This window comes from Barbatula barbatula (assembly GCF_947034865.1).
Source record: "Barbatula barbatula genome assembly, chromosome: 1".
In the NCBI taxonomy this organism is placed as follows: domain Eukaryota; kingdom Metazoa; phylum Chordata; class Actinopteri; order Cypriniformes; family Nemacheilidae; genus Barbatula; species Barbatula barbatula.
The window spans coordinates 23539071-23558920 of NC_136766.1; the positions used below are offsets into that span (position 1 = coordinate 23539071).

At 40.6% G+C, this 19850-nt stretch overlaps 3 protein-coding genes across 5 annotated transcripts in view; 1 reads left to right on the forward strand and 2 right to left on the reverse strand.

Annotated features, from left to right (window-relative positions):
* pik3c3 (phosphatidylinositol 3-kinase, catalytic subunit type 3) lies at nucleotides 1–11011 on the forward strand. 2 transcript variants are annotated; one of them, XR_013788076.1, is made up of 26 exons: nucleotides 22–398; nucleotides 1281–1469; nucleotides 1814–1957; nucleotides 2862–2991; nucleotides 3769–3855; nucleotides 3966–4061; nucleotides 4641–4712; nucleotides 4819–4923; nucleotides 5004–5096; nucleotides 5230–5415; nucleotides 5603–5745; nucleotides 6129–6207; nucleotides 6291–6358; nucleotides 6460–6565; nucleotides 6906–7022; nucleotides 7117–7248; nucleotides 7332–7460; nucleotides 7584–7653; nucleotides 7739–7803; nucleotides 7904–7988; nucleotides 8076–8150; nucleotides 8238–8406; nucleotides 8539–8629; nucleotides 8733–8858; nucleotides 9178–9256; nucleotides 10912–11011. XR_013788076.1 is itself a non-coding variant. In XM_079482821.1 (25 exons), the coding sequence occupies exons 1-25, from the start codon at nucleotides 334–336 to the stop codon at nucleotides 9190–9192; spliced, it is 2637 nt and encodes an 878-aa protein (XP_079338947.1). In that variant the 5' UTR covers nucleotides 1–333; the 3' UTR covers nucleotides 9193–9409. The 2 variants fall into 2 exon arrangements, 1 of the variants encoding a protein (XP_079338947.1); XM_079482821.1 differs by lacking the exon at nucleotides 10912–11011 and having other exon boundaries at nucleotides 1–398; nucleotides 9178–9409.
* LOC306909478 (uncharacterized protein) lies at nucleotides 9689–14223 on the reverse strand. The gene is made up of 8 exons (XM_079483210.1): nucleotides 14130–14223; nucleotides 13956–14020; nucleotides 13642–13762; nucleotides 12968–13128; nucleotides 12075–12295; nucleotides 11807–11966; nucleotides 11352–11461; nucleotides 9689–11214 (listed from the first exon to the last, which is right to left on the reverse strand). Exons 2-8 carry the CDS (start codon nucleotides 14005–14007, stop codon nucleotides 10762–10764), a joined length of 1278 nt encoding a protein of 425 aa, XP_079339336.1. The 5' UTR covers nucleotides 14008–14020; nucleotides 14130–14223; the 3' UTR covers nucleotides 9689–10761.
* The window catches only part of tesk1b (testis associated actin remodelling kinase 1b), a 16216-nt gene continuing 10495 nt past the window's right edge, over nucleotides 14130–19850 (reverse strand). The window contains exons 7-11 of one of the 2 annotated variants that reach the window (XM_079482989.1): nucleotides 17247–17337; nucleotides 16975–17058; nucleotides 16362–16448; nucleotides 16159–16261; nucleotides 14130–15753 (exon numbers count right to left, since the gene is read on the reverse strand). In XM_079482989.1, the coding sequence (XP_079339115.1) occupies nucleotides 14654–15753; nucleotides 16159–16261; nucleotides 16362–16448; nucleotides 16975–17058; nucleotides 17247–17337 (1465 nt within the window). In that variant the 3' untranslated portion in view covers nucleotides 14130–14653. The remainder of the gene's footprint in view (nucleotides 15754–16158; nucleotides 16262–16361; nucleotides 16449–16974; nucleotides 17059–17246; nucleotides 17338–19850) is intronic. The other variant, XM_079482990.1, reaches the window with a different exon arrangement.

Below are 19850 nucleotides of genomic sequence, written 5' to 3' on the forward strand. Positions count from 1 at the left end.
GCAGCGGCGATCGAACAAATTGCCATCGATTATTCATGCCTCAATGTGATGTTTCCTCTCTAAAAGCGGACGCGATGATGCCCTGTCAGATGTACATTACAACTTTATTATTGTCTTAAATTAAGACTGTTCATGTTTTTTCTAGCCACATTGGCTGTCAATAATCACGCTAAGTTATATGAGCAGGAACAGTAGATATCGTCACATTCTGTGAAGAGTCTTTGCTCATAGGCCCTGCTGTTCTTTCCCAACGCCTAACAAATCAGGATTTGTCTTTTATATGCGTTTTACGTCATCTATTAGCGTTTTGAAACACGTCATTGGTTACTGAAGATGGACACAGACAAGTTTAACTATGTGTATAGTTGCGATCTGGACATAAACGTCCAGCTGAAAATGTAAGTATGATTGTGGTCCTTAGTCATTGTTTTGAGCTGTCAAGCACCAGCTACAATATCGACTGACAACTCGTGTCCGCTAAGCCGAGATGAAACGTTTACCTGGACACGTTGCATGTGTAATGTGAAGATAAGATGTCCTATATCTTTCATATGCATCTAGATAAAACGATATCAGTACACATGTGTGTCAATATATAAGCATGGAGAAACATGTATTGTCTGCTGGCCAGTGATGAAAGCGACATTCGCTTGCACACGTTTAATGTAAGATACAGACGTAGTGTGGTTTTATTTGAGATATGCCTTCCTTACAGAAAAGGTTTTGTTTGCGCGATGTTTACCAAACTCGAGCATGACAGCAGACTGAGTCATGTGAGTCCGATGAGAGCTTTTGGGTTTATAGGGCTGTCATCGACATCATTGTCCGGATCTTAACGAGTCTATGTTCACTGGGTGCATCATAAATAAAGATCATAAATGATTCCTCGGCCTGTATAAGCGAGTAATGGAATCAGGTGATTTCATTACGTTAGTAGGGAAGAGGAATCCCGGGGTGACAGTAAGCGATCTTGCGCAAGACATCATAACAGGATGCCGCTTGTAAAAGCCAAACCGCATGAAGAAGAGCCATCACCCCGTGAAACACTTGAGCGAATGAGGTGTGCCTGCCTGCCACAAAAGTTTACAAAGTTAAACGAAACTTACAAAGTTACATACAACCACCTGCTACCAAACGCTGGTTATTGCGCTCTACAACATTGTCATTACTTTCCCCATTGTTATAAATGTTTGTATCTCAAGTATATAGAAGCACAGTGTTTATATTACAGTATGTATATAGACAGACAACAGCATTATTTGTGACGCTTGCTTTTGCAGAGGAAGTTTGGAGGGCAAGAGAGAGCAAAAGAGTTATAAATCTCTGCTGGAGGACCCCATGCTGCGCTTCTCAGGACTCTATCAGGAGAACTGCTCTGACCTCTATGTCACCTGTCAGGTGTTTGCTGAGGGCAAACCTCTCGCCCTGCCTGTACGAACCTCCTACAAGGCCTTCAGCACTCGCTGGAAGTGAGTACTTGTGTTATATTACAGCAGTCAAATCCTGCATGTGGATGTGTGCTCACATAAAAGAGAGTGCGTGGTATAGTGTGACATAGACATGCATCTTTGTGACGTGTTTTTTTTAAATATTTACACAATTCTCACAAATCCATAGCGTTGTTTTTCATTGCAAGATTCACTAAGTTTATTTCAAATAGTCACGGCTTTACACATCAATAGCTCTTTTCTATTAAGGGAATTGGCCATATGGATGCTCATGAACTTTCATATAAATCCACTTTTATATGAATAGCTTTAGGTTGTCTCACGTGTTTTGTCAAATTGTTATTCCGGCCTTTTCTTCACTGCAGTTGGAATGAGTGGCTTAAGTTGCCAGTGAAGTACCCTGACCTGCCTCAGAGTGCCCAGGTGGCTCTAACTGTGTGGGATGTGTATGGACCCGGCCATGCCACACCTGTTGGGGGAACTACAGTCACTCTGTTTGGGAAATATGGGTAAAGTTCCGGTTCCTTTGTCCTAAAGTCATTGGCATTTGGTTTAAATTGAAATGATGTCTGTGGTTAATACAAGCTCACTTTTTGTTCTTTGACATTAAACAAGCAAGTAATATGTCACTCGTTATTTTGAAAGATTGCAAAAAAGGCGGTTGCGAACAATTTGCTGCTTTATGCTGGATTCACACGGTACGCGTTTGTACAGTTCATTTTCAAAGGGAAACATGCGGTAAGCGCCTAAACGTGGGCCGCTTAGTTGCCAGAGCAAGCGGAGCTCATGCAGCCAAAATCCCGCAATTTCCACGGGCACGGCTCTTTGCGGCACGCACAGGCCAAGATAAAAATCTTAAAAATTATCTTTGTGTGAACGGCAGCGGCAGCCACAACGGCTTAAAGGCAGCTGCCACGCGGCAATTCCACCGCTCGTGTGAATCCAGCATTAGACAACAGATGTTGCCTGGGACATTAAACATCATGCATAAAAATGTCAAAAAAGCAACATGGGCTAAAATTCCCAGTAAATGTCTATGAGATTATTTAGGAAACATGTTTTAAATTAAAATTTTAATTTTTTTAATAAAAAAATAGATAGAATGTGTAAGCATCACTTGTGAGTGTAATAATCCAGAAGTTTATAGGAAAAACTATTGCCATTTTGTTGTTGGTACCAGTGTGATACTTGCCTCTGAATTGGCCTACATAAATATATGTAATCTCTACAGTTCTCTAAATAAACACCTTATCAAGAAAACATATCTGATTTATTAAAAATCTAATCTTAATAATTCTATAGTAAATTTTGTAAATGATCTGATGCATAATCTGTTAAAGAGAATCTCAGTGAATTCAAAGAGACAATTTTGATGTATTCAGCTATCTTTCTATATCTTTTACACTGTTTTAGAATGTTCCGGCAAGGTATGCACGATCTGAAGGTGTGGCCAGGCGTAGAGGGTGATGGCTGTGAGCCCACCAATACGCCAGGAAGGACCAGCAGCACTCTGGCAGAAGACCAGATGGGCCGTCTGGCTAAGGTCAGTTGTGCGATAGAGAGCTGCAAACTGAGACAGCAAGAGGAAAATATGCCTGTGGACAGATATTGTACATAAGGGACATATTAAATGAAGAGAGTAATGCAGGGTGGGATGGGTGGATAGATAGAGAGATGAATCGATGGATATGCTGCTGCTGTTTATAGATTACTCAGTTTGTGGAAAGAATGAGATCAGAGAATGTTTGCTGTTGCAAGGGTGTGTATGAATGTTTTAACTGCCCTCTGTTCCAGGGCCCAGACCTGGAGATACTTAGTGACGTGTGTATGAGAGAAAACAGGACAGGAATGCTGATTGTGTGTGTGTTCGTGTGTATGAGTGTGTACTTGTGTGTTTATATATGTGGTATATATGAGCAAGGTGTAGGACAGGTTACCTATTTAGGTATTGTTTTATCTGACCCACATTTTCACAAATATGAAGAATATATTGTTTTTCTTGTTTTTTTGCACTTTAAAACACTTTCATTTCTCAAGATCCTGCTTGCCGATATTGGTGGCTTTTAGTTGAGAAGTGTTATCGTTCTAACTATAACTAACAGTTTGTTTATTAAAAACGGAGTCATCCTGGTGTGCTACAAATTCATATTGGCACTTGCTGACTGGCATTCGGCTAATAAGTGTTTTTGTTCATGGTGGCTGACACAGTGCTCTCACGTGATTGGCTGAAAGTTTGCACACACACACACGTTCATAGGGTTGCTTGTCATGCAAACATGTTTCTTCTTAAAGCCTTTTTGTTTCCTTCTCTCTCTTTCAGCTAACAAAGGCTCATCGTCAGGGTCACATGGTTAAAGTAGACTGGCTGGATCGCTTGACGTTCAGAGAGATTGAGATGATCAATGAGGTGAGTGCATTTGGGTTCAACTGTGAACAACTGTGTAGAGTCCAAAACTAAAAACCACAATCGTGTCAAATTAAGATGATGTATAAAGTGTGTGTGTGTTTTCTTTACAGAGTGAAAAACGTAGTTCTAATTTCATGTACCTGATGGTGGAATTCCCCCGGGTCAAAAGTGGAGAGCGAGAATACAGCATCGTCTATTATGAAAAAGTAAATGCATTTTGGTGGAAAATACATTTCATCTCACAAGACTGTTCTGATCTACAGTGATTTCGTCTTTAAGGTTAACATAAGTTAAAGGGATAGTTCACCCAAAATTGAAAATTCTGTCATGAATTATCCACCTTTATGTTGTTCCGAACCTATATACATTTCTTGGTTTTGTTGAACACAAACAAAACTATTCGGTTGAATGTTAGCAAACTTACATTTCTAGGGTAGTCAAAAATGGTAGTCAAAAGTGCCCCAGAGTGGGTTTTTTCCCCTAAATATCTTCTTTTGTGTTTAACAGAACAAAAATATTTACAATATTCTTTTCTACTATGGTCGATGGTGTCCCAGAAATCTCAGTTGCTAACGTTTTCCAAATATCTTCCTTTTTGTTCAACCGAATAAAGAAGTTTATACAGGTTTGGAATTACTTGAGGGTGTGTAAATCATGTCATTTTTGGGTGGAGTATCCCTTTAACATTTCTTTGTTTAATTTCTTAGAACACTTCAAGTGGTTTTATTGTATGTAATTCAGTTTACATATAGATGAACTCATGTAAATGTCTCTTTTCTCTTCAGGATGCAGATGATTCCTCCCCATTGCCAACCAGTTCAGATATTGTAAAAGTTCCCGACCCTCAGATGTGCATGGTGAGAGCAGATCAACCCAAACACATAAATCACATTTATCAGATTCTAAGCTAATGATGTTCTCTGTTGATGTTGTTAGTCTAAATATACGTTTGTTCTGTTGCAGGAGAACCTTGTAGAGAGTAAACACCATAAACTGGCTCGTAGTTTACGAAGTGGACCATCCGACCACGATCTCAAACCTAACGCAGCCACACGAGATCAACTCAATGTTAGTGATAAAGACAAATAGTACTACACAGTACATATCAACAAAGTTTTGTTTTTCAATGAAAATGTATGTGTTTGTAGATCATAGTGAGCTACCCACCCACTAAACAGTTGAGCTCAGAGGAACAGGACCTTGTGTGGAAGTTCAGATACTACCTCACCACACAGGAGAAGGTGGGTGAACAAGTGTACATGTGTGCTTTGATGCAGTATGTTTTCCTATGGGATCAGGCTGGGGTTTGATTTAGTGTCAGTTTATGCTAAATCTGTGACTAATAAAGTATCTCTTTGTGTATCTTGTTTTTAGGCCTTGACTAAGTTCCTGAAGTGTGTGAACTGGGATCTGCCCCAGGAGGCCAAACAGGCCCTGGAGTTACTGGGGAAGTGGAGGCCGATGGATGTGGAGGACTCCCTGGAGCTCTTGTCCTCTCAGTTCACCAACCCCACAGTCAGACGCTACGCTGTTGCGAGGTTGGAGCAGGCCGACGATGAGGTGTGTCCTGTGTGTTTGTCAATGGAACGGTTGCATGCATTTATATGCATTATAGTTCTCTGACTTAGTTTCTAGATGTTGTAATCTATTGCTTCCTGTACATGCGTTGACCATTTTTAAAGTGTTCAATAGTCATTCTTAAAAGATGACAGGAAACTCTCTGTCCACCTTTCTCGTTTTTTCGTAGGATCTTTTAATGTACTTACTCCAGCTGGTGCAGGCATTGAAATATGAAAACTTCAATGATATCCAGGGTGGTTTGGAGCCTGCCAGTAAGAGAGACAGTCAGGGGGGTCTTGGGGAGAGTTCAACGCTAGGTGATCTGGACAGGTCAGCTACATCAAACATCTGTCTGTTTCTTAGACAACTTAAAGGAACAGTTCACCCAATAAAACAATTCTGTCAACATTTATAAACCCTCCAGTTGTTCCAAATCTGTATAAAATGTCTTTGTTCTATATATATTTGGAAGAATGCTTATAACCAAATAGATCTTGGTTAGTAGGATAGTAGGAAAAATTACAATTGTAGTCAAAAGTGCCCCAGAACGTTTTGATCTTCTTTTGTGTTCAACAGAACCAAAAAAAGCAATTGGTAAAGTAATTTTGTGATAAATAGTAGTGGAGGGCACTGTACATTGAAAATCGTAAATGCTTATTTTGATGTACCATACAAAGATCGTCTTTAGTCTATGAAGTATGTGTTATTTGTAGTTCACAGATGGTGCCTGCTATCACAGCGATGCACAGCTCACAGAAAGGCAAAGAGGGAGTAGATGCTGAGAATCTGGAGGTAAGTAATTCAAAGTAAATAGATCATGATTATGGAGATTATGGTCTGTGTGTGTGTAACTGTATATTATCTGTGTTCAACAGCAAGATCTGTGCACCTTTCTAATATCACGTGCCTGCAAGAACTCAACACTGGCAAACTATTTATATTGGTGAGTAATGGATTAACACCAGTTGTAATTTGCCAGTTACTCTGACTCCATATTTATGATTCAAAACAAATGTTTGGTGTGTGACAAATGTTGATCTGCAGGTATGTAATTGTGGAGTGTGAGGATCAGGACACGCAGCAGAGAGACCCAAAGACCCATGATATGTATCTCAATGTAATGAGGAGGTTCAGTCAGGCTCTGCTCAAGGTACCTTCACACTAATGTTTCCAAAGACATTTTTCTGTCCACACTGAATGTGAAACAGCCCGTGAAAAGATATGTTTAATGGACGATTTAAAAGAATGAATCCAATGAGATTTAAGGGGGCGGGAATAATCAATGCAAGTCCTTATCTATTCAAAGAATGTCACCACTTTTGTGTTCTTGGTTCAATAAAGCCAAATATCATCCGTTTGCTTTCAAATGCAAATGTTAATCATATAACTTATTTACGGATATATGTTTAAAATGCTTATAATGATTAAGTACAAAATGGCAGTGTATTACAGGTGTAGTGAGATAGTGATGTGAGTGTATCTGTTGTCAGGGCGATAAGAGCGTGAGAGTGATGCGCTCCCTGCTGGCCTCTCAGCAGACATTTGTAGACAGACTAGTGCAACTCATGAAGGCTGTTCAGAGAGAGAGCGGAAACCGCAAGAAGAAGGTATTAAAACATGCAACTCTATTACTATTACTTAAATATATTGCCGTTCATTAGAAAACGTAGTCTTGTAATTTGTCTGTGTGTTCTTGGTCAGACGGAGCGGTTGCAGAGTCTGTTGGCTGATAATGAGAAGGTGAATCTGTCAGAGATCGAGCCTATTCCCCTCCCACTGGAACCTCAGATCCGTATCAAAGGCATCATACCTGAGACTGCCACGCTCTTTAAGGTATTGTGTGTATCCGTTCATATCCATTACACATTGACCCACATGTATCACTCACCCTTGAGCACCGTTTCTCTCTATCCCAGAGTGCTCTGATGCCAGCCAAGCTCATCTTTAAGACAGAGGATGGGGAGCAGTATCCGGTCATCTTTAAACATGGAGATGACCTGAGACAGGACCAGCTCATCCTGCAGATTATTTCACTCATGGACAAGGTCAGATCTCATACATCTTATTACATTTTGCTACTTGAAATGTCATCAAATACGTGACAAGTACCCCTCAGAAATATAGCCAAGCATTCACACACACACATATTTAAACTTTGTTTTCCACAGCTTCTGAGAAAAGAGAATCTGGACTTGAAATTAACACCATACAAAGTTCTGGCGACCAGCACCAAACACGGTCAGTGCTTCCTAACGTGTGCATCACAGGCCAATCTCATTTCACACATGAAGCACTGAATGCTGCGTATATATTTTATCTACAGGTTTTATGCAGTTTGTGCAGTCAGTGCCTGTGGCTGAAGTTTTGGCCACTGAAGGCAGCATTCAGGTAAGATTAAACTGCACATGTAATTATTATGTGATTCACCAAATCATTTTCTGCATTCAGTTCATTAAGTCTTTTTTCGTCTTTAATTGTGTCCATAAAGAGTTTCTTTCGGAAACATGCTCCAAATGACAAGAGCCCATACGGCATCAGCTCTGAAGTCATGGACACATATGTTAAAAGCTGTGGTAGGCTTCATTTTGCATGTTTTATCCATTATCCATAGACTTAACCATTCAATTCTTGACCACATGAATGTTTTCATTTGTTTCCAGCGGGCTATTGTGTCATCACCTATATTCTAGGAGTGGGAGACAGACATCTAGACAACCTGCTTCTCACTAAGACTGGTACCCTCAGTGACCGAGCACTCTTTTTATTGACATTTATTCTGTGTTAGTTTTCCAAATGTGTTGATGGGTGTCTCTGGCTTTTAGGGAAGCTGTTTCATATAGATTTTGGATATATTCTGGGCCGTGACCCTAAACCTCTGCCACCACCCATGAAACTGAGCAAGGAGATGGTGGAAGGGATGGGGGGAACGCAGAGTGAACAATACCAGGAGTTCAGGAAACAGTGTTACACTGCATTCCTACACTTACGCAGGTGAATTGCTTACATATCCACAATAAACCGAGTGTGAACGGCCTTAAACCATGAATTCGCCGTTAACACATATATTATTTTATTATACAGATCCTAGAAATAATTTAGATTCTCTTTTGTTGTCTCTTGCAGATATTCCAATCTTATTCTAAATTTGTTCTCTCTGATGGTGGATGCTAATATTCCAGACATTGCACTTGAGCCTGACAAAACCGTAAAAAAGGTTTGTGTGTGGCCCTCAATGTAAAACCTTAGAGATAAACTAAATGGAGCAATAAAATAAAGTATGCAGGTAGATTAAAGTTTTGTTTGTCCACCCACCGCAGGTTCAGGACAAGTTCCGATTGGACCTCTCAGATGAGGAGGCGGTGCATTACATGCAGAGTCTGATTGATGAGAGTGTAGGGGCGCTGTTTGCTGCTGTGGTTGAGCAGATACACAAATTTGCACAGGTATGTCTTTCCTGTTATAGTAACATTTGTTATTTTTGTACGGCAACAGTTATTTTAAATGAGTTTGTGGAAAGAAGTTACTTGAAACAAGTGCTCTGAATGTGTTTTATTCTAAAAAGCAGCTGATGGTTGATGGGGAGTGTATAAACAAAACAAAGTTTTTAGTAGTTCAATAATTAACTAATAAAAATATCCCGCCAAAAATGTGTGTTAACCTTTGGCAAGCCTGGTGGTAGATTCCACAGCATTGAACTAAAATTGGCACAGCGTTGGGCAAAAACAGCATTTATTAGTAATGCTTTATGTTCAAAATTCACAGTATTGGCGCAGATGAGGTGGAGGCTGGTTCTCGGACAGATGGACCGCAAACCAAGTGACGATGGAGAAGAGATGGACAGGTGCCAAGGCCACGCTTGTGATATTGTGTACTCGCAAAGTCTGAAACTCTAAAAATCGACATACTTTTGTATATATTATTTAAAATTGTAATAATTAACTTCATGTAAAAAGGCAGCCAAATAAATATTAAAACTTTATAATTTCTCTTGTTTATTGGCTGCATTGTATCGCATTTCTATCCCATATAAGACGTAAAGCATCAGAAATTAGGTCTCTGCTTGGTGTTTCACAACATTACGGTTAAAGAGTTTGATGAATCTTCTGTTAAATATGAATGTTAAACCCTACATTAGGCTCAGTTATTTGTTAAAGGGAATATACCTTATTTGTGATAATGAGTGGTTCTGATGAACATGGTGGTTTTAATGGTTTCATTGGATGAGGTCCTGAGCATCAGCGAGTGAGTCAGTGAGTGAGTCACACCTTCCTATAAGGATCATTCTCACACAACTTTATTAAACATCCTATGTATAGAATTTTGCTAATGCCCTAAAATTGAATGTTGTCAATATACATAGTTTAAATGTAGAAAAACTGAATTATTTTTTAAACATGAAATAGTTTCAGACCTACACCAAGATTTAGCGTTGATATAATTTCAAAGGCATTAATTCTTATTAGTTTTTCACTAAAATGATCAAATAGTTGTGCTTTTATAATTTGACGGCATTTTTTGGTCATGTCATATGCAGTACATGTACACTTTTTTTCTAAACCTACAGATGTGTGCACATGCTTGTTGTTTTTCAGAATTGTGGGCTGTGGTTTATTAAACCGATCATAACCTATGCAGACTTGTTTTCCACTCTGCTACGTTTGGTCAACAAGAAACTTGACATTTAAAACACAAAGTCACATGTAAATGATGATAGCAGAAATAACCTAGTTTTAGAAATAAGCTTGGAGGCGTCAAACGGTTAAGGAAAAATCACAAAACAAATTTCCCAGATTTAAACCGTACTTATTTGCACATTTCCATTAACAGATATAACACCAAAACTCTGTAAAACAAATAAGACCCATTTTAAAGAAGATGTACGTTAACGTCATCTGGATGAACACACACACAAACTTAACGTACATGCTAAACTACATTTTCCAGAACCTAGCATTACATTTGCTTTTTGGGAGCATTTGCACAAATGTTCCAGTTAGTTTAGAAACATCAGCAAAATTGAGCACCTTAGTGTGATTAACTGTGAGACACGGTCCACAGAAAATAAGAGTCAAGATGGGCCAACTGAGTCAGAGAGTAAAAAGAAGATGGAGAAAAAAGGAAAACAATGAATCAAGCCACAGAGAGGCAATACCGTACCCATAATTACCCAAAAATAATACTTCAGTTGATAGGGTGTAAAACAAAGTAAGGATTTATAGTGCTCTGCCGAGTGAGTCACCAGCTGTAGGGGGCAAATGCAAGTGTCTCGTGCAGGGGATGTATTGGAAGAATATTTGCCTTAAGGATAACGTGCTTATTTCTAAAGCACAATAAGCCTTAAAACAACTACCAGCTCTCCGTTTTCATCTGGTCTTCATACTGTTCTAGGACATCAGTTGTTGTCTCTTCATTGCGTTCCACTCGCACTGAGCTCAGAGGAATGTTGAGGACTTTATCACACTCATCCAGATAAGGACATCTTTCCCCTCTTTCTAGAATCAGATGGGCTATCTGGAGAAGTTCAAGACTACGGCTTTCATCTGTTTCCAAGCCTCCGGACTCCCCATGCAAGCCTCCTGAAGACTCCTCAGTGCAGCCGGGGTCATGCAGGATGGGGCTTTTGTAATAGCCCTTGCCCAGACTGTGAGAGCTGTGATAGTATGACTGATTGTCCATGTGTGCAAAGACAACGAGGGAAACAACAGAAATCCTGTCACTCTCAGAGCTCAGCCGGTCTGATGCGGTCTTGCTGGAGTCAATAAATGTTTCGTTCTGAATTTCCTTGTCATAAAGTAACGCCTGAAACAATGCAATATGAATATGCTTTGAATGTAGGATTTTTAAAAAAACTCCTGTAAGTTGCTAAATGTTTTTATAGGAATGTTGAATGAATGGTTAGTGAAGTATTCTTTACAATAGAAAAGGAAGACCCTTACCAAAGATTTGGGCAGGGGCCGTTCAGGAGATGAACACTGTCTCCAAAGCAAAATAAAAACTAGGCCAAGAATGATGAGAACAGCACAAACAATCACAATGGCGAGGCTCTCTGGAGGACATGAACACACGTATGCAAAAAAGTATGTGAGATCTCAGATTTTCACCATAATAGCACGAAGCTAAAAGAAGGATAGTTCTCTCAAAAATGAAAATTCAATCATTTACCCGCCCCCGTGTCATTCCAAACCTGAATAATGTCTTTCTGCAGAACACAAAAGAAGATATTTTGAAGAACATAAACAATTATAGCATTGGCCCTCATTGACTTTCATTATATGGACACAACCTTGCTGAGAAAATGTCTTATTTTGGGCCATATGCAAACACGATGGTGAATAAATGTGGAAAGAATTTGCATCTTTGAGTGAACTATCCTTTTAACATGACTGCATACCGATCTTCGCTGGTATAGAAATACACTGTGGAGCACTGGGGAGAGAAGATACTTCAATTTCAGATGTGAAGTTGGCCACAACGCAGTACACTTGCCCTGATAGGACAAACCCAAATTCTTCCCTGAACGGCTTTTCATCCATTACTTGAGCAAAGCGTATCTTTAAAAATAAGAAAGAAAACAATGGTGAAAATAAATGTGATTGTAAAAGTTATTTTAAATTTACATCTGAACAGCAATAGTATTTTTACAAATAAAAATATTTTACCTGTTTGTCTGATGGTTTATGTCTGTTGTAAAGCACAACTGTAACCGAGAGGCTTGTAAACTCAGATAAGGGGCAGGTGCAAAGCGTTTTCACCTCTTCCTGGCTCTCTTCCCCTTCAAACGAGCAGCTTACGGATGGAGCACAGGGAAAATTGACCGTCACCCAGAGGCTTCCATTCTCCATTGTAATGTTAATAGATGGAGGACTAAATGTGGCAGCGCCTAACACAAGATAGACAGAGATAAAAGTGGAACAGTAAATTGTAAGTGGTATCTCACTAAATTAATTAAAGGGATAGTTTACCCAAAATGAAAATGCTGTCATCATTTATTCACCCTCATGTTGTTTCAAGTCTGTATAAAGTTGATATAGTTTGTTTCCAACTATGGAAGTCAATGGTGCCCCATACTGTTCGGTTGAATTGTGTTCAGTGGAACAACTCAAAATCTACACGGGTATGAAACAACTCGAGTGTAGACAGAATTAAAATTTTTGGGTGAACTATCCCTGTAATGTTGACAAAAAATAACAATCCAACTTAGTCACACTTTTCCTTAATATTTCAAACGAAAAAACGTTTCTAGGCTTAATTTACAAAGAAATTCATTAACGTGCTATAGTATACTTCTTTTAAACTTAAAGTATACTAAGTGTTCCTCAATAGTATGGTTAGAATTACACTTATAGACTACATCTAAACATTGAAATAGCACCCTAGTACTACTACTACTACTATTTACTGTACAAAGTACACTTAACCTTTTCTCAGGTCTACTTACATGAAAGGGTTTTAATTTCATTATATCACTAGGCCTGTAATTGTTATAAATGTATCAAATCTGATCAAAAGCTTTATTCGTTTTTTTATTTGAACGTTGTGATCGAAAACTGACTGCCATTGAATGCGTCACACAATTGCGCTTCAGTCGTCCAGTCGCGAAGCCCTGAGCTCAGTCTGACGAAGTTGAAGTCGTGTAAGTTTGAGAAGACGTTTGACAGATCGCAGCTGTGTCTGGATATATGGATGCAGTCTGAAACGTTTTTCCACGATGAGCTGTTACACACAAAACACAGAGAGTTACAAAGAAACGTTACACGGAGGACAATCCGATAACAATAATCGTGCGAGCGCTCGCCTGTACAAACGGGCATTTAAAGTCCCACTTTCATTTTCTCAAAAACGCGACTCCTGCGCATAGGCATGAACACAAATAAATGAAACAAGAGAAGGGCAAACTGATCGCTTTTTCGATTTTTCAAAGGAAACGCTCGTTTCAGACGCACAGACAACGGCGCATCTGATGCGAGGCAGCAGGCCTGGATCGCGTCTCTCTGCGGTTTCCAGCTCCACCACACGCAGTTTCACCTGCCACGACCGCTTTGCTGCCCTCTGGTCCTCATTTGCATTTTGACATCAAATATTTCTTTCAGTCATTACAAGTGTTCAACTGTTTCCAAAGCCCTTCCTTTAATCTGACTAATGTTGCACACGCGTTTCCTATTCGGAACATTAGCTACTACCATTTATAACAGCATTTGCAGATACACGCGTGTAGAGGATACCCACCCGGTGGCTTTGCTCTGGACGGTGTAAGTCGTGTTTGGGGTGGCATCAGGGCACCCCCAGTCAAGGTGACATCCAAAATTGACCGTTCTTACACGCACGTTACACACAGAGAACACGGACTCTGAAGAAAACGTGAACAAAAAAAATTATGCTTAAGACACTTGAGTTTAAACCCCTACATGTTCTAGAACCTGAGATAACACAACGTGTTCTTAAATAATATACAATACTGATATATTTATATATATGTAACCTATGTGCTTATATTACAAAGTAGAGACTTACTAACAACACAGACACTGTAGGCTACTCACCGACATACAGCATCAAAAGAAAAGAGCACAAGCTTTGGAGAGCCACAGGCATCCCCACAACTGACCTATGTTTTCAAGAAAAACGCACTAAATAAACAGCTTTTATTATATCAAAACCTAAAAAGCTGATTGGTCTAACCACCACATTCACAGAGAAATAGTCTACAGATTTACCTTAAACTGAAGAATGGAGAGCTTTCATTAGCTGGTACTATCAGTAGGGGAACAGAAAGAAAGTGAGTGCTTAACCCAAGTACACGAAACCACCTGTTTCACATATATTAGAAGGGGAGAGGGGCTGAGAAAGAAACCAACTCCCTCTGGCGGACACTGTAGCAATGACAACAAGCATTTATTGAATGTCATTTTTAATGTCATTAATAAAATATTAAATCTCGGCATTTTTTCCATTCTCAAAGTATTTTCATAAACTTTCAAATAACTGTAAAAATAACAAAAATATTGACATAAACTAGTCTTTATTACATTAGAGGCATAAAACGAAGGAGAACATTCACGCTTAGAGGACTGGAACATTGGATCGGAACGCTAAATGACCCACCAGGTCTTACCGATATAGCAATTCTTCTGCAGAAGGATATTTTTCAGTTCAATTTCAGTTCGAACACATAAAGCAGTAGCATCTACTTTAAATGTAGTGCTTATGTCTCATGCAGCATTCATTCACACCCGTCTCATTATGTCCTCGTGCCAGGCAGAGCAACGTTTGGGTCTGTGGGTGAAGGTGGCAACGCCTTGCACAGAAGCCTTTTCCCAGCTGCATCGCCGTTTAAGTTCTTGTAAGGGTTCTGTCGTGGTCCACGTGCACAAATGGAGGGAAAACTCATCCCCGGTAAGCAGCATCCCGGACAGGATATGACCTCATCCGGTTCTGTAGGCGTAAGAGGAGTCGAGGCACCATTAGAGCTATTAATCCCCCATCCCGCAGATCGACTGATGGGGATGGTGCCGTTGTTGTTGTCCGTGTCTAGTAACGGTGGCAGTGAGGGTGGTCCGTTGGCGACGGGGGAGCTCCAGCCACTGAAGAAAGGTTCGGGTGATGTAGGAACAGCGCTATCTGGTGTATCAGGAGAGCTAGTGCAGTCCATCGGCTCCTCGAAACTCTCCTCTAGTGTCGATCTGTTTACAGATTCAAGATCTAACGGCAGTCCGGAGTCGTCAGCTACAGCATCAAGGCTTTTAGTTTCAAGATCCCCTTCCTGTTGCTCAGGGTATGAATGCCTCATATCCTCACTAGGTGTATCAACAAGTCCACAAGTATTAGGCAAGTCAAAAATACTCACATTGCTCATGGTCAACACACTTTCTCTCCCCATGTCCAGCATACTGCCTTTTACAGGATTTGCTTCGTGTGTTCGCACATCAAGTTTCAAAACATCCATAACACTTTCATTATTACTGCTTTTGTCATTTTCACTGCTGCCGCACAGGAACTTGATATCGTCTGCCGTGCCAGGCAGGGATTGGCTGCGTCTATGAAAATTGGGTGGGGCTTTATCGTTGGAGACGGGGCTACAGGGGTCAGGGGGTGGGGGGAGCGCAAAGGTGAGGGAAATGACAGACTTGCTCGGGGTATCGAAGAGCTTGATGCGGCCACCATTGAGGTCCAGACGCTGGGAGAAGGGGTTGACCCGCGTGGGTGTGGCGTGGCTCAGGAGGGAGTCTGATGGGCGGAGCACGTCTGACTTGCTGCGGCACAGACGCGGGTCGGCGGGGACGTCTAGAGAAAGCTTTCGATTGATTATGCTTTTCGATGTGGAGCTCGGTGACAACAGGTCTGAGACAGAAGAGAGAACAAACACTCGGCTCAGAATATGAAACAGAAACTGTCGGAACCACTTTGACGTGAGAAATATTTGTATCATTTTGAAATTTTATGTGAGGAAATTAATTTTGTTTTGTGACAAAACCAAGATATTTCCAGCTACGTGATATGAATATGAGGCATATCTCTTTTTCTTCGAAGCGCATTGCATTCTCTAATGTTATTTCTGTTATTGTTTTACCCATATGCAGTTTTTTTTAAACGTTGCCTGAATCTATGCTGCAAATGTTTCAGCAAAACAAACATCAGTTCAGTTTTGTCAATAAAGCACACTTAAATTAGAATGGGAACGAGTGTGTTTGTATGACTCTGCCTCTGGCAACACATTCCCTCTGCAGTATTTGTTTGCAGACTCACCCGGTACATAAGGCTCCACACATTGACTCTGCTCTCCATCTGTCACTCTCTTCTCCAGCTCTTCCACCACCTCTGTGAATGAGGGCCGACTCTGTGGATTCATCTGAAAGACACATATACATATTCATAAAACACCTGCTGACACTCACGGCCATTTTCCACTGTTTTGGTTTTATTGTATAAGTGAGTGTGTCAGGTCTTACGCTGCAGCAGGTGACAGCGAGGTTAAAGAAATGAGGAGGACAGTCTCCCACCATCTGCTTGAAAGCCTCCACATCTAAACCAAAGTCCTGGAGCCAGGGCGACACAATAAACATCAATAATCCTTTTAAGAGCACAATTTTAGTATTTACATATAAGGTCAAAGATGGTCAATTGTGGTTTGTGGTTCAGCAATTGTCCACCAGGGGCTGCTCTGAGCAACATCACTTTATGTTAGTCATCTACATGTTAGACCAAACTACAAAAATAAATAACCCTGACAATGTAGACCGTTTATTGTTTAGTTGTAAATCTAAGACTTGATTTATATTAATATTCCAGCTTACATCCCACGATTAATGTGGCAAAATAATTCTGAAAAATATTAATATGATGCGTATTAATAATGATAATACTTTAATAAGCAGGTATATTGAAACACCTATCATTTATATTAAGTTTGCTATAATTATGTAATGGTTGGACATAAAATGGACTAAAACTTTTAATGCAAAAAAGGAAGAATTGGAAAAGTGAGTATTTAATATGTTATTATGCAAACACACGCACACACAGTTTCACCAGCTTTAAAATGATGTATTTCTATTGGTGTACCTCAGTCCGTGGCAAGAAGTCAGGATCTGCCTGTATCCGACCAATGATCTCGCAGAGAATGATACCATATGCAAACACATCCACCTGTAATGTAACAAAAAACTATTTAGGACTCCATTAGTTTCTAAAAACATCTATACAGACTGATAAATCTCCATCCAACCGAATGATGACACAAACTTTGCATCTGATATACTTTCACATAGCAACAGTAGTTATGTTGGAAGGAATTGTCATTGACAAGAACTCTTTCCTGTATCCAAGTGTCCTACCTTTTCATTGTAATATTCTCCTCTCAGCACTTCTGGAGCCATCCAGTATGGAGAGCCAACGACAGCCAAGGTCTGTTTGTCTGTCCCATCACTAAAAACAAAAAGTCAAACTATAACATTTACTCAAAGTGAATCTTTAAGAATGATACTTCAAGATGAATACTGATTTTCAGTGTCTGTATGTAGGCTTAGATATAAGGGGTCAACAACATTTGAAATGCTCATTAGTAAGTATGTTTTGCTAAAGACCTAAAACTATTAACAGGTTTATGTACAGTGTTAAGCTTAGAAGTAGCACAAAGTAAATATCGTTACCTTAGAATGAAAACAATGTAGAGGTCCTCACTAAGTTTAATGTTTGCATTTAAAAAAAAATCTTAATAATAGCTGGCACACTCACACCCAGCTGAGAGATATTTCCTCAATAATATTTTGTGCAAAAATAGAGAGAGGGGAAGAATGGAGATGATAGAAGAGAGCGAGAGAGATGGTAAGTCAGAGTGAGCAAGCTGCTGAAATACTTTGTCCTTATTAGGAGAGTTTTCCAAAAAGCCCTAATTTAGCCATCAGCTCCATGTCCCTTGCACATACAAACACACTTGCGTTACAGACATAAATATGAAGTATGTGCAAACACACGTAATTAATTGTTTATATCAATACCAACATTGTGAAAAGTAAGGGCCTGTCTACACTGCAGAATAGCAATATCACTGATTCTCTCAAACTGCTTCACACACTCTTGAAATAAACAGAACGGAAACAAACCCTGAACTTCTCTCATTCACACACACACACTATAAGAATAGACACTGATGTGATGAACACAGACACAGAAATAGTGGTGAAGGCACTTACGTCACACACGTGCAGAGACAGAGACACGCACACGCAGACACGCAGACACGCGGACGCAGACACACGCACGCAGATGCACACGCGCAAGCAGACACGCACACGCGCAAGCAGACACACACAAGCACACGCGCAAGCAGACACACACAAGCACACGCGCAAGCAGACACACACAAGCACACGCGCAAGCAGACACACACAAGCACACGCGCAAGCAGACACACACAAGCACACGCGCAAGCAGACACACACACGCACACGCGCAAGCAGACACACACACGCGCAGGCAGACACACACACGCGCAGGCAGACACACACACGCGCAGGCAGACACACACACGCGCAAGCAGACACGCACACGCGCAAGCAGACACGCACACGCGCAAGCAGACACGCACACGCGCAAGCAGACACGCACACGCGCAAGCAGACACGCACACGCGCAAGCAGACACACACACGCGCAAGCAGACACACACGCGCACGCAGACACACACACGCGCAAGCAGACACACACACGCGCAAGCAGACACACACACGCGCAAGCAGACACACACACGCGCAAGCAGACACACACACGCGCAAGCAGACACACACACGCGCAAGCAAACACGCGCGCAAGCAGACACGCGCGCAAGCAGACACACACACGCACACGCGCAAGCAGACACACACACGCGCAAGCAGACACACACACGCGCAAGCAGACACACACACGCGCAAGCAGACACACACACGCGCAAGCAAACACGCGCGCAAGCAGACACGCGCGCACGCAGACGGTCGCACACGCACGCAGACACACGCAGACACACACACACACGCAGACACACACACACGCGCAGACACACACACGCAGATTGGATTTTTTGTCTGATTATGCGACGCTTATGCTGAGACAGCACACTTAGATTTGCAGGATCTGACTTAACATATTAATAAATAAGGCTTAAAAAACGACCAACAGGCCCTTTTACATAGATTTACATTATTTTTGTTTCCAGCGGTTTAGACATTAATTGCTGCGTTGAGTTATTTTGAGAGGACAGCAAATTGCCACTGTTATACAAGCTGTACATTCACTGATTTACATTCTAGCAAAGTGACATTTCTTCAGTGTTGTCACATGAAAAGATGTGAGGGGTGTATTCACTTCTGTGAGATACTGTACAAAACCAAAATCAATGTGATATGCTGGCAAGGGTCAATAGTCAGGAGGTGATGTCGGTGTTCATAAAGTATTTTAAACTGGAGTTATTGGCAAACCGGCTTTGAGGAGGATTCCTATATTTTAAGGTAGACTTTGTGCAAACAAATAACTGAAGAATCTAGTAATATAACAATTTATATGAATATAAATGTATTTGATTTATTTATTGTACTAAATTAAATTAAAATAACTCAACAGTAATAGTTTCTTTGCGGAGGTCTACTGGAAGTTAAGTTTGGGCCACGAAACGTTTATGTTGTTGCCGCTGAAACGATCTATAGTGATTTGATATACAGTATTGAACTTTCTTGAGGAATGTGAACATGTAACGATAACGTCTAAAAGTCACATGTATAAACTTAAGGGCACGATTATTAGTTTAACAACTTGTGATTAGTTTAACAACGTGTTGGATTGCCACATCATGTGACACCTGTGAGTTTGATGGGTGTGTTGTGTATAAAGCCGTTTAATAGTTTCACTGCATATTTCAAAGGAAATGCTAAGTTTTTTGGAGGGCCAACATACTGTACTTTTATA